This window comes from Portunus trituberculatus, chromosome 21, assembly GCF_017591435.1.
Source record: "Portunus trituberculatus isolate SZX2019 chromosome 21, ASM1759143v1, whole genome shotgun sequence".
In the NCBI taxonomy this organism is placed as follows: domain Eukaryota; kingdom Metazoa; phylum Arthropoda; class Malacostraca; order Decapoda; family Portunidae; genus Portunus; species Portunus trituberculatus.
Window position 1 is genome coordinate 9,255,317 of NC_059275.1, and position 15,328 is coordinate 9,270,644.

The 15,328-nt window shown below is 37.1% G+C and overlaps 1 protein-coding gene across 1 annotated transcript; it reads right to left on the reverse strand.

The window, feature by feature from the left end:
* Positions 1-5,255: 5,255 nt before the first annotated feature.
* LOC123506882 (craniofacial development protein 1-like) lies at positions 5,256-13,588 on the reverse strand. The gene is made up of 6 exons (XM_045259255.1): positions 13,322-13,588; positions 9,997-10,221; positions 9,056-9,175; positions 8,531-8,630; positions 8,234-8,334; positions 5,256-8,029 (listed from the first exon to the last, which is right to left on the reverse strand). The coding sequence occupies exons 1-6, from the start codon at positions 13,377-13,379 to the stop codon at positions 7,767-7,769; spliced, it is 867 nt and encodes a 288-aa protein (XP_045115190.1). The 5' UTR covers positions 13,380-13,588; the 3' UTR covers positions 5,256-7,766.
* Between the last annotated feature and the right edge of the window lie 1,740 nt (positions 13,589-15,328).

Sequence of the window (15,328 nt, forward strand, 5' to 3'; positions counted from 1 at the left end):
TCTTTATATATTTATATATATATATATATATATATATATATATATATATATATATATATATATATATATGGGATGAGGGTGGAGGAGGATGGAACTAAGGCAGTACTATTCTGATTTACATTTCTACGTGAAATGAGAAAATGAAATGAAAAGATCAGACACACACACACACACACTGGTGACATTCTGATCACAACACATGGACCTTAGGTCAAGAGGCGGAAGACTCAAAGTTGTAAAATGTGAAATATTTTTTAATCCTCTCTGCTTCCATCCTTCCTGCTACCACCACCACCACCACCACCTTGAAGTCTTTGACATTTGTAAACTCTACTATACAATATCAATATATGAATATCATATTGATTTCAATAGTAAAATTTCAATGCTGAAAAGGAAATATTAAATCTCTCTCTCTCTATATTTGGGATGATTATTGTTTTCATGTCAGAGATCCTTCTCTTTGTGCCGAGCGCATAACAGAGGTGATTATCTCTGGCATGGAGCTATACATTCCTCATACTTTCTCTAACCCTAAAGCTAAAAAGCCTTGGTTTAACTCTGCTTGTTCTCGTGCTGTCAATGATAGAGAGGCGGCTCACAAACGGTTCCGTAGCCATCCAACTGCTGAAACTCATGCCCTATATATTTCTGCCCGTAATCATGCCAAATCTATTCTCCAACTTACTAAAACTCTTTCATCAATAGAAAATGTCAAAGTCTTTCCAATTCTAACTCCTCTCGAGATTTCTGGCATCTAGCCAATAATATCTCTAACAACTTTACTTCTTCGTCTTTCCTCCTTTACTTCATCCAGATGGCTCTACAGCTGTCTCTTCTTTTCTAAAGCTGAACTCTTCGCTCAAACCTTTGCTACCAACTCAACTTTGGATGATTCTGGGCATATTCCTCCTACTCCTCCACCCTCTGACTACTTCATCCCTAAAATTAAAATTCTTTATAAAGACGTTTTCCTGGCCCTCTCTGGCCTTGATTCTCGGAAGGCTTACGGTCCGGATGGAGTCCCTCCTGTTGTTCTCAAAAACTGTGCTTCCGAACTCGCTCACTGCCTGGTCAAACTCTTTCATCTGTGTCTCTCTACTTCTATTTATCCTTCTTGCTGGAAGTTTGCTCACATTCAACCTGTCCCTAAAAAAGGTGACCACTCCAATCCTTCTAACTACCGCCCTATAGCTTTGATTTCCTGCCTTTCTAAAGCCTTTGAGTCTATCCTTAATAGGAAGATAATGAGGCATCTATCAGCTCACAACCTTCTCTCTGATTGCCAGTATGGTTTCCGTAAAGGCAGATCTACTGGTGATCTTCTTACTTTCCTAACTGAATCTTGGTCATCCTCTTTAGGGACTTCGGTGAAACCTTTGCTGTCGGCCTTGACATATCGAAAGCCTTCGATAGAGTCTGGCACAAATCTTTAATTTCTAAACTACCCTCCTACGGATTCTATCCTTCTCTCTGTACCTTCATCTCCAGTTTCCTTTCCGATCGTTCTATTGCTGCTGTAGTAGACGGTCACTGTTCTTCCCTAAAACTATCAACAGTGGTGTTCCACAGGGTTCTGTCCTATCACCCACTCTCTTTCTATTATTCATCAATGATCTCCTAAATCTGACTCAATGCCCTATCCACTCCTATGCTGATGATACCACCTGCATTATTCAACAGCGTTCAACAGACGCCCAACCCAACAACAATTAAATGACTCAAGGCGAGATGCTATAGGACGCCTAACTTCTGATCTTTCACTTGTTTCTGATTGGGGCAGAGAAAACCTGGTTTTGTTCAATGCCTCAAAACTCAATTTCTACAACTATCTACTCGACATAACCTTCCAGACAACTATCCTCTCTTCTTCAATAACACTCAACTTCCCTCTCCTCTACATTAAACACACTCGGTCTATCCTTCACTAAAAATCTAAACTGGAAATTTCACATCTCTACTCTTGCTAAATCAGCTTCCAAGAAGTTAGGTGTCCTATGGCGTCTTCGTCCATTTTTCTCTCCTCCCAGCTGCTTGCTCTGTACAGGGCCTTATCCGCCCGTGTATGGAGTATGGCTCTCATGTCTGGGGATCCACACACAGCTTTACTAAACAAGGTGGAATCTAAAGCTTTTCGTCTTATCAACTCTTCTCCTCTAACTGACTGTCTTGATTCTTTAAGTCACCGCCGCAATGTTGCATCTTTATCTGTCTTCTACCGCTGTTTTCATGCTGTCTGCTCTTCTGAACTTGCTAACTGCATGCCTTCCCCTCCTGCGGCCTCGCTGCACAAGACTCTCTACTTCTTCTCATCCCTATTCTGTCCATCTTCCTAATGCAAGAGTTAACCAGTATCTTCACTCCTTCATTCCCTACACTGGTAAACTCTGGAACTCTCTACCTGTGTCTGTATTTCCACCTGCCTATGACTTAAACTCTTTCAAAAGAGGAGTGTCAAGACACCTCTTACGTTAACTGGACCCTCCTTTTAGATTTTTGTTTTTCTCTTTCTACTTTCCTCTTAACAGGGCCTGGCAACCAGCGGGATTTTTTTTTTCCAACACTTTGTTTTCCTTGGCCAGTGCCCTTGTAATGTAAAAAATCTTCGTATCGAACCCTTCAATACGCGTTCTCCCTCACCGACATAGTCATCATCAGCCCCTTCTCTATTCTCATGTCTGCATTTGGATGATATCTTTTTCGCTCATTATTCCTTACTAATTGATTTCATGGAGAAAAAAAAAAAAAAAGAGTCCACACTACCTGCCCAGGCCACTGTAAATACTATACAACAGGTGTAGTGAAGATCAGCTGATCGTCGGAACTGCGCCAGTGCGTCCGCCCTCAACCGTGTCTCTCGAATGTGTGTGTGTGTGTGTAGTACTGTCCTGAATGTGCAGAGAGAGAGAGAGAGAGAGAGAGAGAGAGAGAGAGAGAGAGAGAGAGAGAGAGAGAGAGAGAGAGAGAGAGAGAGAGACTACTATACCAAGAAAAATCAACCTTCAGGCCAACTTTCACTTATAAACTGATATCCTTCAATTAAATGCACATGTATATGTACAGTTGCGGCCTGTAAACTCCTTGCCAGTCTTAGCCCATATATTTTCCAGTAGCGATATCTGGCAGGTGAAGGCTTCTGGTTCCCTTGGATTGGTTAAACTAGTAGTAGTAGTAGTAGTAGTAGTAGTAGTAGTAGTAGTTGTAGTAGCAAAAATAATAACTGAAAATCATATAACAATATTCATAATAACAATGATAATTGTGTGTGTGTGTGTGTGAGAGAGAGAGAGAGAGAGAGAGAGAGAGAGAGAGAGAGAGAGAGAGAGAGAGAGAGAGAGAGAGAGAGAGAGAGAGAGAGTGATTTAATCCATTGAGGTGACGACCTGATAAGCTTCTTCCTTAGGTCAAGAGGCGGAAGACTCAAAGTCGTAAAAAGTGTGAAATATTTTGTTAATCCTTCCTGCCTCCATCACTACCACTGCTACCACCACCACCTTGAAGTCTTTGACATTTGTAAGCTCTACTATACAATATCAATATATGAATACATATCATATTGATTTCAATAGTAAAATTTCAATGCTGAAAAGGAAATATTAAATCTCTCTCTCTCTCTTTATATATATATATATATATATATATATATATATATATATATATATATATATATATATATATATATATATATATATATATATATGAAGGATGAGGGTGGAGGAGGAGGAGGATGAGGGTGGTGGTGGTAGTGGAGGAGGAGGAGGAGGAGGAGGAGGAGGAAGAGGAAGATCGAGAGATTGCTATGCTACATTTGCTACGTGAAATGAGAAAATGAAATAAAAATAAAGATCAGACACACACACACACACACACACACACACACACACACACACACACACACACACACACAATGGGGTGGTGACATTCTGAGGTCACGGGGAGGGACAGGGCATGGACCTTAGGTCAAGAGGCGGAAGACTCAAAGTTGTAAAATGTGAAATATTTTTTTAATCCTTCCTGCTACCACCACCACCACCACCACCTTGAAGTCTTTGACATTTGTAAACTCTACTATACAATATCAATATATGAATATCATATTGATTTCAATAGTAAAATTTCAATGCTGAAAAGGAAATATTAAATCTCTAAATCTCTCTCTCTCTCTCTCTCTCTCTCTCTCTCTATATATATATATATATATATATATATATATATATATATATATATATATATATATATATATATATATATATATATGTATATATGAAGGATGAGGGTGGTGGTGGTAGTGGAGTAGGAGGAGGAGGAGGAGGAGGAGGAGGAGGAGGAGGAGGAGGAGGAGGAGGATTGAATTGAGAAAATTAAATAAAAATAAAGATCAGACACACACACACACACACAATGGGGTGGTGACATTCTGAGGTCATGGAGAGGACAGGGCATGGACCAGGAGGAGGGTCAAGTGGGTGGAGCTTTAAGGCTTAGTTTTTGAGGGAGTTTAACCAATCCAAGGGAACCAGAAGCCTTCACCTGGTGTAGATCTGCCAGATATTGCTACTGGAAAATATATGGGCTAAGACTGGCAAGGAGTTTACAGGCCGCAACTGTACATGTTTACATTTACATGCACATGTATATTTACATGTATACATGATCTTGTTCAGCCATACGTTTGCCCCAAAGACAGCTTCCCCATCTCTCGCCCGAGTCCACCAAAGTTGGAAAATACTGTATCATCTCATTGGTATGTATAATTTATCATGTAAATCTTTGTGGCATGGTATGCCAAGACTATTACAAGTCTTTTAAGGTCACATATATCGTAGGTAGCCTTGAAATATGGACATAAGAAAGAAAATAAGGAGCTTAACTCAAGTGTTCCCATGAGCCCATGTTTCCATGGGCTGCTGGTAATGTTTTGGGTGTAAGTGGGTAGGAGCAGCAGCAGACTAGTAGTGCACTGGCTTCACTTTTGTGACGTCATGCTGCCTCCCCTAATTCAATCTCCTTGAGGGAGCTGCTATAAGCAACCCCCCTGAGAAAGTTTTTAAAAATTATCAATATAGACTTGAGGGCATTTTTAAGCTATATGCAGAGCTAATTTTAGATAATAAGAACAGTAATCATTTATTACCATTCCTTTTTTTCTAACTGTAGTGAGAGGATAACCAATTCATTATTGATATGTGCTAAGGCCACAACTGATTTCTCCTTGATTACATGTGGAAAGGAAGGGATATGAAATAAAACAAATATACCCTAGTTAATTATACATAAAAAATACACTCTCATTATATTTCTTAAAAGTCAAATTGACACTGAGGAGAAAGTAATGGTGGCAATCCATCACATTGACTGTAGCTCACCTTCCATTACACCCATGAGTCATGGCAAATGAGTGAATCAAAGCCGTTATGTACTATTATTGATTCCTGTTAGGAAATGACAACCACCTCATGTTTTGATCTTCACTAAGCACATCTCTTTCCCTCCATCTGACACATCTTATCACAAACTAGTTACAAGCAGTGACAAAAAGTTCTCAATCAACCAATCCTCTCCTGGCAATGTTATATAGAGTGTTTGTTGAACTGTGCCTGTGGATCTGTACTGATTAATATACTACTAAATGTTACCAAAAGTGACACTGGACAGTGGACAGTGTTCTCCAGAAATGGTGTATCTTACAACTCAAAGTTATGCTAGTAAGCTGATGTGCAGGACCTCTAAGGTTCACATCTTCATCTCATCTAGAGCAGGGATCTTTAAAGCATTTATCACGATCTGTAGTCTGTCAAGTAAAGCCTAAAGAAAACTTAATACAATACCTCCATTTATGAATTCAACATACCTTCAAGATAAAGATTGCTTCTTCAATGACTCTCAACTGTTCCCTTCTCCTACACTGACAATCCATGGTCCATCCTTTATTTATAAACTAAACTGTAAATTTCAGGTCTCATCCCTAGTGAGAACTAGAAGCTTCTATGAAGTTAGGTATTCTGAGCTGTCTCTGCCAATTTTTCTTACCCTCCAGCTGCCAGCCCTGTACAGGGACCTTATCCATAGATGTATGGAGCCTGGTTTTCATTTTAGCAACTCCTCTCCAAGTCTAGAAGACTGTCTTCAGCTTCTCTCTCATTGCCACAGTGTTGTATTTCTTGCTGTTTTTTAATGTTACTCTCATACTAACTGCTCTTCTGATCTAACTCCATGCTTCCCCTCCTACCGTTTCAGACTCTCTTCTTTCTCTCACTCTTATTCGGTCCACCTCTCTCTTAATTCAACAGTTATTCAATAATTTGAATCATTTGTCCCTTTCTCTGTTTAACTCTGGAACTCCCTGCCTGCTTCTCTAAGTCCTCCTTCCTATGACTTGAACTCTTTCAAGAGAATGTTTCAAGATGGTTATCCTTTAAATCTTTATGACTACTTCTGACTCTTTGAGGACTGGCACTCTGTAGGCATTAATTTCTGTTTTGTTGGCCTTGACTGGTGCCCCTCCTACAGCTGTCCTCAATTGTCCATTATAAACATGTCCATGGAATGTGGTTTACATCTTACAATTATAACAGCCTGTGTTTTTGTAATAGATAATTGTCTCCTAAATACATATCTTCTATTTCAAGGAACCACTGCAGCTGCTGTGGATCTGAAAAGCAGCCAGATTTGCCAGCTGACTGAATGTTACAAATCAAAAGTGGTCAACTGGAAATTGAATTCTTTTTAAATTTGTGTATTATAAAACCAATGAATAAATATTGTGAACATTTTTAGCCAGCATCTCCAGGCACAGAGCATCAAACGCAGCAAAATGAGCTAAGTAATACCCAAATTATCTTGGGCTTGGGAATGTATCATTACCTTGGGATGAATACTTTTCCCCTCCATATAGAAGTTTACTTTATCCATTGAAGTTTGATGTTTTAGTGTTTATGTTTTAGTGCTGCTCTTGACCCCTTATTTTACTTCTTTATCCTCACTTGAAATGTACACTTCTATTACATTCATCTTTATTTTCACATCACAGGTATTTCTTATAAAAAATCACTTCCACTATTTCAATTCCATATCTTTAACTTTCATTTCACAACCAAGTCCTGTTACATAAGACTACAATATGTACCATTCAGTCAATTCAAACAGTTACTTGTAATGTAATACTGGAAGGCAACACAACATAAATATCAACCTAAACATGGAACATGGAATACTATATAGTTTGTGCCCATCATAGCTGGATGTTTGTTTAGTAATGTTCAGTGGACCATGACCAGTGTTAAGTCTGAGGGAAGATAAATACTGATGATATGAATGTGTCTAATACAACTTGCTTTTCCTGCATAAACACAAACACATCCAAGAAAACATAAAGTAAAATACTAACTTAAAAGAATAAAGATTCATCTGCTCTTGTCTGCTGTGGGAAAGAAAGTCATGATAATGATATGAAGGATGATGGTCTTGAGAGGCACCACAGATGTTTGGTGTTGAGGAAGTGAAAATTACAACCATTTCATTATTGACTGTAATGGGAAGAATTCATAAACAGGAGACTGGCAAGACTGCATGTGAGTTAAAGAAAATAAATACAAAAATCAACAACATATTAGAAAAATTGTTATAAACATAAAATTAACTTTATAGTAAAAAAAAAAAAAAATTAGCAAAATAGATTGATGAATGGATGAAGTGAGTGAGTGAGTGTGGAAGGAAGAAGTTAGTTCCTTCCAATATCATTAACACTGATATTTGCCTCACAGTTCTCATCTGTTGGATCGCTTGCTCATTCTCATCGCCCGCTCTATTTCAAACTGCCTCAGGTCGGCTCGCTCCAGGAAAGCCTGCTTGTCCAGATACCCGTCCTTGCTCTTCTTGTGCTTCTCCAGCTCCTCATCAATACCTTCCTCAGACTTGAAGCTATTCCAGTCCAGTTTTGTTTTTTCTAGTGTGGTAAGTTTCTGTTTCTTGCTATCTAGTATACTAACCAGACCAGAAAGCCCTGCACCTCGCTTGATGCCCCCCACACCTGCAAGTAGCCAGGGCATCAATAAACAAACAAACTACTAACTGCTTCATTCAAAGCCAGATAATCTCATGATTCTATCTAACTGTATAGCAAGGTAACTCTGACACAAGGGGATAGCAACAATCCCACACACACTTGTTAGATTGTTAATGAAGAAAAATTGATAAAAAAAACAAACAAACATGAGCTGGTGACAAAACATACCAGGTTGTGCTTTTGTGGTGCCAGAGCTCTGTGATGTGAGAGCAACGCTACACTTGGCAGCCTGGGCTTCTACTGATTCAGCATCCACCTCCTTCTCTACCCTGTGAAGCAATAACTAGGGTCATCACCACCATCACCACCAAATGAATATCAATGAATTTCAAACAGTAACACACTCTTATCTTTTAACAAGGCTACTTTGAAATATACAATTCAACACTAGCTATTGTATTTCAGAGAGCCACAACTCTGCAGTGCAATGGGGGGAGCAAGGAGTTGTAAATGTCTTAATCTCACCTCACTTCCTCTCCAGCAAACTCAAACACCTGAGTGATCTTGACTTTCTCTGGTTTGCTGCTGTCCTGCTTCTCCTTCTTGACAGGAGCCGGGGCTTTGGCTGATGGGGAGAAGCGTGGGTTAGTGATTATTTATTTGATTGCCAAGAGTGTATGTTGATTTAAAAATCTGAAACAATTGATTGACTGGGAGTAAAACAGGCAGTGTTAGTGAAGCATAAGATATTGCTACGTTTAGTTTAATTGGTAAAGAGTAGAGTGATAAAAGCTTGTCTCCTGAGTACTAAATCTGATATGGTTTGTCAAGTACTTCCTTGATATAAAACTGTCCATTGTTAAAACCACTTTTGTTTTCTTGCACTGATTTTTTCTCTATCTGGTTGTAATGTTTTTAAGCCCACTTAAAATATCAATCCCAAAAAAGAAGAGCCATAACCATTCTTAAAAGTATCTACATCATAGGAAAAGGAGGAAATACAGACACAGACAGGGAATTCCAGTTTACCATTGAGCAGTATGATCTTACCAGGTATGCTATTTGTGGTGGTGGTGGTGGTAGGCTTCTTGTTCCCCAGCAGAGCTCCCCAGCTGGAGGTCTTGGGTTTTGGGGGAGGGCTGGGTTTGTCTTCAACATCTGCCAAGAAGTCTGTAAAGGAATATAACAGGTGACATAAGCAAGATCTTAATAGGTTCAGTAGTCAGGATAGGATCATATACGGTATATTGGGTTGAACCTTGATTAAATTAGATTGTAAGACAAAAGGAGGAGTTGGTTCTAAGAGTGGTAGATGAAGTGAAATAACCTCAGAAATAATAAGGTGGAAATAGCTAAGTAAACTTCATAGGTATGCATGCCTGATGGCTTCTTGCAGCTTTCCATACTTTCTTAAAGTTTTCATGAATTTGAATCCTGGATCATTTTTGTGTATTATGTATCTACTCGTATGTTGTAAGGTTGTGGTGACTGATGCAAGTGTGAGCTGGTGATAAGACTTGTTGTAAGGGAGAGATGTGGCTGCCTCTATCTCACTGAAAATAGGAAATACTGTCCTAGTCTGTAGCTGAATAAAAAACATGTTGACTTACACTGTGTTTATCATCTCCCCTCACCGTAAGTGCTGAATGTGGATGCTCTACCATAAACTAAGCTAGTGTAAGCAAACTGTCAATATGTGTATATATTAGGAGCTAATACTTGATACATAGGAGAGAGCTGTACAATTACCTGATTTTTTTCCAAGGTATATAGAGGAACAAAAAGTATCTTACTATTGTAGCCTTTTATTTCTCATGCCTATATCAGAGCAAAGTTTTGGGAATTGGTTGACATGCTTTCATAGGAGTAATGGGACTATATTCAACCCTTATTACATTTTTCCAAAACATATTAACTTCCCTAATCAAGGTAAAAAATACACTTGTGCAGCTTATTTAAATATCAGTAATGAACACACTCAAAAAACTAACCTGCCCAAATACTGTCATCCTTCTTTTTGCTTTCTTCTGTGCCTATTTCCTTCTGTTCATCTTCCTCTTCTTTTTCTACACCATTTGATGATTTCTTCTTTTGTTTGCCTTTTTTCCTTTGTTTCTTCTTCTTTCCCTTTTGTGTTGTTCCTTCGTCTCCCTCACCTGCCTCCTCCTCCTCTTCGTCTCCATCACTCACTGCTTCATCATCACTTTCCACCACTCCTGACGACAAACATTGGATTAAGCAATGCATCATTCTCGGTATAGCAAATTTCAACAAACTCAAATGAAATTCAGAGGTTCAATGTGTAAGTGTGCTGTATCAATGAAAGACCAGTACAGAGGTCCAAAAGATGACATGAGTAGGCTGTTTCAGTTGAGAATACTGAGGAATAACTGTGATAGGTGTGACATTCTAACCTGGGCTAGTTGATGTGAGAAATTCTGCCAGGAAACTGATATACAAGTACAAACTGTAGCCTAATACTATAGGGAAACTGGACATAAAAGTTAGAAAAAAGAAAAAACAAAGAATAAAAAAAAAAAAAAATACTAACTCTGCCTCCTTATTTATTTTACTATTTCCTTCCATACCTTCACAAAACCCACTGTACACATATATGATAGTATAAACTGGCGGAAAAACATCACAATGCTATAGGTGACTCAGGATTTATTGTAAGCCAGTCTTTTGTATTTACCCAAAATGAGACCTTTGAGAATGTGGGGTTTTCAGGTTAGGTGGGATGAAAAGTAGTAGTGTCGACCGGGGTAATTTGGACCAGGTTTTGACAAACTTTGATACTGTTCCCACATTTATTAAGATAAACTTACAAAAATTTTATGAAAACATAAGCATGTCATTGCCTTTAAATCACTAAAAAAAAAAAAAAAAAAAAAAAAAAAAAAAATCATTCATAGCAGATTTTTCAGCTTTGAAGTAATAAGAGTGGTTCACAGTTATCAAAAAAATGGGGTAATATGAACCCTCCTACCGGGGTAAACTGAACCACCCATGGGGTAATTTGAACCACCCTTTATAAATGCAAAAAAAAAAAAAATATATATATATATATATATATATATATATATATATATATATATATATATATATATATATATATATATATATATGGATATAATTCCTCAAAAAAAAAAGTTTTATTTCATAAACATTGAGCCTTTCACATTCAAAATAACAAAATCAATGGCAAGAAACAGTGTAGAACAAAAAACTGTTACTCATAGACTACATAGCCTACTCATTTACTTGGCTACTTTAGCCAATGTTTTGGTGTAACACTTGAAGTTATTGTATTCAGTAAGATTATTTATTCTGAATGTGAAAGGTACTTTTATAAGGTCTCTATGAAGTGATACATAAGCATATAAGCAGATTATATGCATATATATTACTAATGGGCACTCCTAGCAGACGAAAGAGGATCAGCTGAGTAAAAACAGGGTATAGGCTCAGGGTGTCAAAAGACTGGTCACGTTAATTTTCCTTCCCACTCTGCAGGCTAGCGAGCAACAGGGAGCTGATTTTTTGTATAAAAATACTGCTCATTGGTTTTCACATTCATTTTTCTATATATTATTGAGCTCACTATCGCTCGCTAGCCTGTAAAGAGAGTGTGAACGGACAATTCCTAGCTTTTTGAAGTCCTTTATAGGCTTATAGTCTTCATTAAAAATTTCCCTAATTATCCTAGTAATCATTATTGGGTATATAATGAGTCTAAGCAATCCCCTTTATAAGCCAAAGATGGCACAGGGCAAAATATTAATGCATATTCTCAAAATATAAACAATTGCGCATTAAAAACTACCGTTTGATTTCCCCCCGCCGCATTTTCCTTACCGGGGTAAATTGAACCAAAAAGTGAGCGTTAATTGTGAGAAAACAAAGCTAAAGTATTGCTGATGAAATCATGTTAAGATAGAGGTAAAACACTCTATAATCATCAATTTGGAAGAGGATAGTTAGCCACGTCTGACCACCACAACAAAGTTCGCCGAAACCGCTAATTTTGTAAACAAACTTTTACTTTTATTTTTGGCTACGATTCAGTGCTTTCAGTCATATAATTGTAATTTCTTTCCTGTATTGATTTGTTTTTATCAAACCTGCACAAGAAATGTGAAAATAGTTACTTTCTATCGTGAAATGCTCAAAACTTCAAAAAGAAATTTATACATGAATTTATTGTAAATAAGAATGAGGCGGTCCGAATTGTACCAGTTCGTTAGACGGTCTGATTTTCCCCAGTCGACACTATATTCCGGGGAATAAATAATCAAAACCACCAAAAATATGGCAAATACATAACCAGAATCACTTAAAACACACACAAAAAGCAATTATAATCACACAAACAATGTATTAATAATTTCATCCCATGTTGGAAAATAAATCACTAGCTACTGCCAGAAAATAAAACACTACCTTGCTTAAAATTCTGTAACCTAATCTAACCTAAACTTTACTACTGTACTTTACATAATCTAACCTAACCCAAACCTCACTCCCATGGTTTACATATTCTAACTAAACCTAAACTTCTCTAGGTTGTACTTTACATTAACCTAACCTAAACTTTATTACCATAGCTACTTTACCTAATCTAACCTCATTACCATGCTTTACATATTCTAATCTAAGCTAAACTTTACTACCATACTTTACCTTTATCACTCCTGTACACGACCATGCTTTAAATATTCTAACCTAACCTAATGTATGTGTAACCGAAAACTCCTTATTCCCACAGGTCTGGCTTGAGGGTCGATACAAAACCCTGGCTTGGGAAATCCCAAATCACCTGCTGCATTAAGAGGGTTGGTGACATTTTCCCTTCACTATACATATACTTTTTCTTTCTTTCTTTTTTTCAATGCAAGAGGGAAACCGGCCAAGGGCAACAAATATTAAATAAAAGGCCTATTTGAAAGCCAGTTCCCTTATATATCAAAATACAAGCTAAAAAGATCTGTTTACACTGGGTTTTTTGAAGGTCTGGATGGATATAATCGAAAAAAACAATAAGGAGGTGGGGTTGTACTAGGCCACTACCCTCATTATTTCTCTGTCATTTTCCTCTTATTGACCAAAAAATATATAATTATTCTGGTTTATGTATTGCCAAGGTTCGTATGATCAAACTTCCCGGCACCTCTTGACAACTTTGGTCTGTGTTGGAATTTGTGGTTTCCGAGAGTATTTGAAAACAAGATAGTTTTGGGAGGATTTAGCATCATCTGTGTGACAAGACACTCATAAGGTCAGAGCGTTGATACGTAAGTCCAGTCCTTCCCTCACCTTCAGGTACAAAGTCCTCATCAGAAGTGTCAGAGTCGTAGTCATCGTCCTGCAGCATCCTCGTGGTGCCCTCAGCGCTGCCCTCACTGCTCAGTGTGTCTGTGTGCCTCTATGACTCAATGGCAGGACGTCCTCGGTCCCTCACCACAGCGGCAAAACCTTCACCAGTCACCACACGCGGTCCACCTCCACCAGACTCACCTCGGCGTCACTTTGTTTACAACTCAAGTGACCCAATCCCTGAGTCTGTCAGTGTTGCCAAACGCACCCCTCTCTCTCTCTCTCTCTCTCTCTCTCGTAGTAGTAGTAGTAGTAGTAGTCATATTCATAATCATCTTTAGGGAATACTGCCCTTGTGTCAACATACTGTAGGTGTTTTGGACCATTGTCATGAAATGAATACAATTTAATAAATGAATAAATAAATAAATAAACACACACACACACACACACACACATACATATATATATATATATATATATATATATATATATATATATATATATATATATATATATATATATATATATATATATATATAGAGAGAGAGAGAGAGAGAGAGAGAGAGAAGAGAATAATAATAGTTATATATATATATATATATATATATATATATATATATATATATATATATATATATATATATATATATATATATATATATATATATATATATATATATATATATATATATATATATATATATATATATATATATATATATATATATATATATATATATATATATATATATATATATATATATATATATATATATATATATATATATATATATATATATATATATATATATATATATATATATATATATATATATATATATGTGTGTGTGTGTGTGTGTGTGTGTGTGTGTGTGTGTGTGTGTGTGTGTGTGTGTGTGTGTGTATATATATATATATATATATATATATATATATATATATATATATATATATATATATATATAGAGAGAGAGAGAGAGAGAGAGAGAGAGAGAGAGAGAGAGAGAGAGAGAGAGAGAGAGAGAGAGAGAGACCCAGATGGGAACCGCCTTATCGTGGTGGGGGGGCTTGCGTGCCCCTATGACCTGGCGAGCTAGGCTAGAGGGGGCTTCCCTGCTCCGCCCTTCCGAGGGGGAGAGGGCTACCCATGCTATAGTCTTTCCACTCAATGAAGTCCGTTCAGGGTGGGGTAGGTATGGTCGTTTACAACTAGCAATACTGCCAAATCAACAATCGTATACATGCGTCTCTCTCTTATTTATCATCCATGTGGTGTTTGAAAGTGATATTTTATGTATTGCGTGTATAGTAAAGGAAGTTACATAGTACAATGAGTGTCTATGTTTACGATGATAACGACGATTTGCATAAATTCTATGGCATGTGGCAGCGTTTTTTTCCCATGTTGCCACGTTGGTGGTGGTGGTGGTGGTGGTGTCCCCTTTCATCTCTCCGCTGGGCGCTGGGTCAAGTCAGGCCAGGCCATAGTTACCAGGTTGGCGGGTTTCCCGCCAAATGTGGCGGTTTTATATATATATATATATATATATATATATATATATATATATATATATATATATATATATATATATATATATATATATATATATATATATATATATATATATATATATATATATATATATATATATATATATATATATATATATATATATATATATATATATATATATATATATACACACACACACACACACACACACAAAAGGGGTTTTCTGAAAGTTTGAGAGAAGATGGACCAAAAACTAAGGCGCCGGAGTATTATTTATTATTATTCATTTCGACTTTTTTCCACACTACCTAAATAATAATAATAATAATAATAATAATAATAATAATAATAATAATAATAATAATAATAATAATAATTAGAGAGAGAGAGAGAGAGAGAGAGAGATTAACAGATGCGTGGTGGGTCGGTACTTAATCTGATAATTGGGAGTCGAACTGGCACGTCGCACTCATGGGAATTCCAGAATGTGC